Genomic DNA, 975 nt, shown 5'->3' on the forward strand with positions numbered 1-975 from the left:
GCTCCCAGCTGATGCCCACTGGGAGGGAGGGAGAAGGGGAATCAAGCACTCTGTACAGTGCATCTGTTCTGTAGAGGTCAATGAGTCGGAATCTTTAACGTGGCGTTTATTCATTAAACCAACCTCTAGAAGAGTAAGACTATGCTGCCTTGCTAATGCATGAAATGGTAGCTTGTTACTGGAATCAATTAGTCACCTATAAGGATGTCTGCGTAGATACTTATATAGCTTTCATCATAGTATCCAAGTGCATACAACATACAAGCTTCAAGTGGTGGTGGTCTTGTGGCCACCACACCTTCCAGAAATAAAATCCTTCTCTTTCTGCAAATGATTGTTGGCCAAAAAATTAGGCGAGTACTTAATTATGTGTAAATCGTTTTGACATATTCAGATCAACAGGCTAGAGAAATGCTTTATAGTAACCTGAGACTGTGTATCGCTTCTAATTGTTCCCATTGTCTCATTTCCCTGTTCTCATGAAGAACCCCAAAGGTTTTCTGGAATGCTATGAGGAGATGCTACATTACGCACTGAAGCAAGACACCTGGCCAACTACTCAGCGGGAACTGGAAGGACGAGGGGTTTGTAGAGGAACTCTCTCTAGAAAAATAGAGCTGAAATGAAAGCCTGAAACAATGTACTAGAAGGACCCAACGGTGAACAGAAGTTCTAAATTAAATACCTTGGTACTCACCACTTGGTGTCACTGGACCCCAAAGCTACAGTGGTTAACTTACAACTATTTTGCAATAGTTTATGGGAGGGGAAACTCCAGCTCTTAACACCAGGAAGTTAAATTGTGGCAACTAAAAGTACCCAATATTCCAACTCTTTATCTGCAAATGGCTCTGTAGTTAGGCCTGTAACACAATGAGTAGGGAAAATACCTATCCAGGGCTGTAGCTGTCTTCAGTATAACTTAATACAACAACAAAAATCTGATATAAATTCTTTCTGAACCTGTTTCTCCTG

The 975-nt window shown here is 41.3% G+C and overlaps 1 protein-coding gene across 3 annotated transcripts in view; it reads left to right on the forward strand.

Annotated features, from left to right (window-relative positions):
- Positions 1–975, forward strand: part of MIGA2 (mitoguardin 2) — a 29,217-nt gene that overhangs the window by 20,234 nt on the left and 8,008 nt on the right. For all 3 annotated transcript variants that reach the window (XM_074973804.1, XM_074973805.1, XM_074973806.1), the window contains exon 12: positions 486–584. In XM_074973804.1, coding sequence (XP_074829905.1) covers positions 486–584 — 99 coding nt within the window. The remainder of the gene's footprint in view (positions 1–485; positions 585–975) is intronic.

The sequence above is a fragment of the Natator depressus genome, chromosome 16 (assembly GCF_965152275.1).
Source record: "Natator depressus isolate rNatDep1 chromosome 16, rNatDep2.hap1, whole genome shotgun sequence".
Lineage (NCBI taxonomy): Eukaryota > Metazoa > Chordata > Testudines > Cheloniidae > Natator > Natator depressus.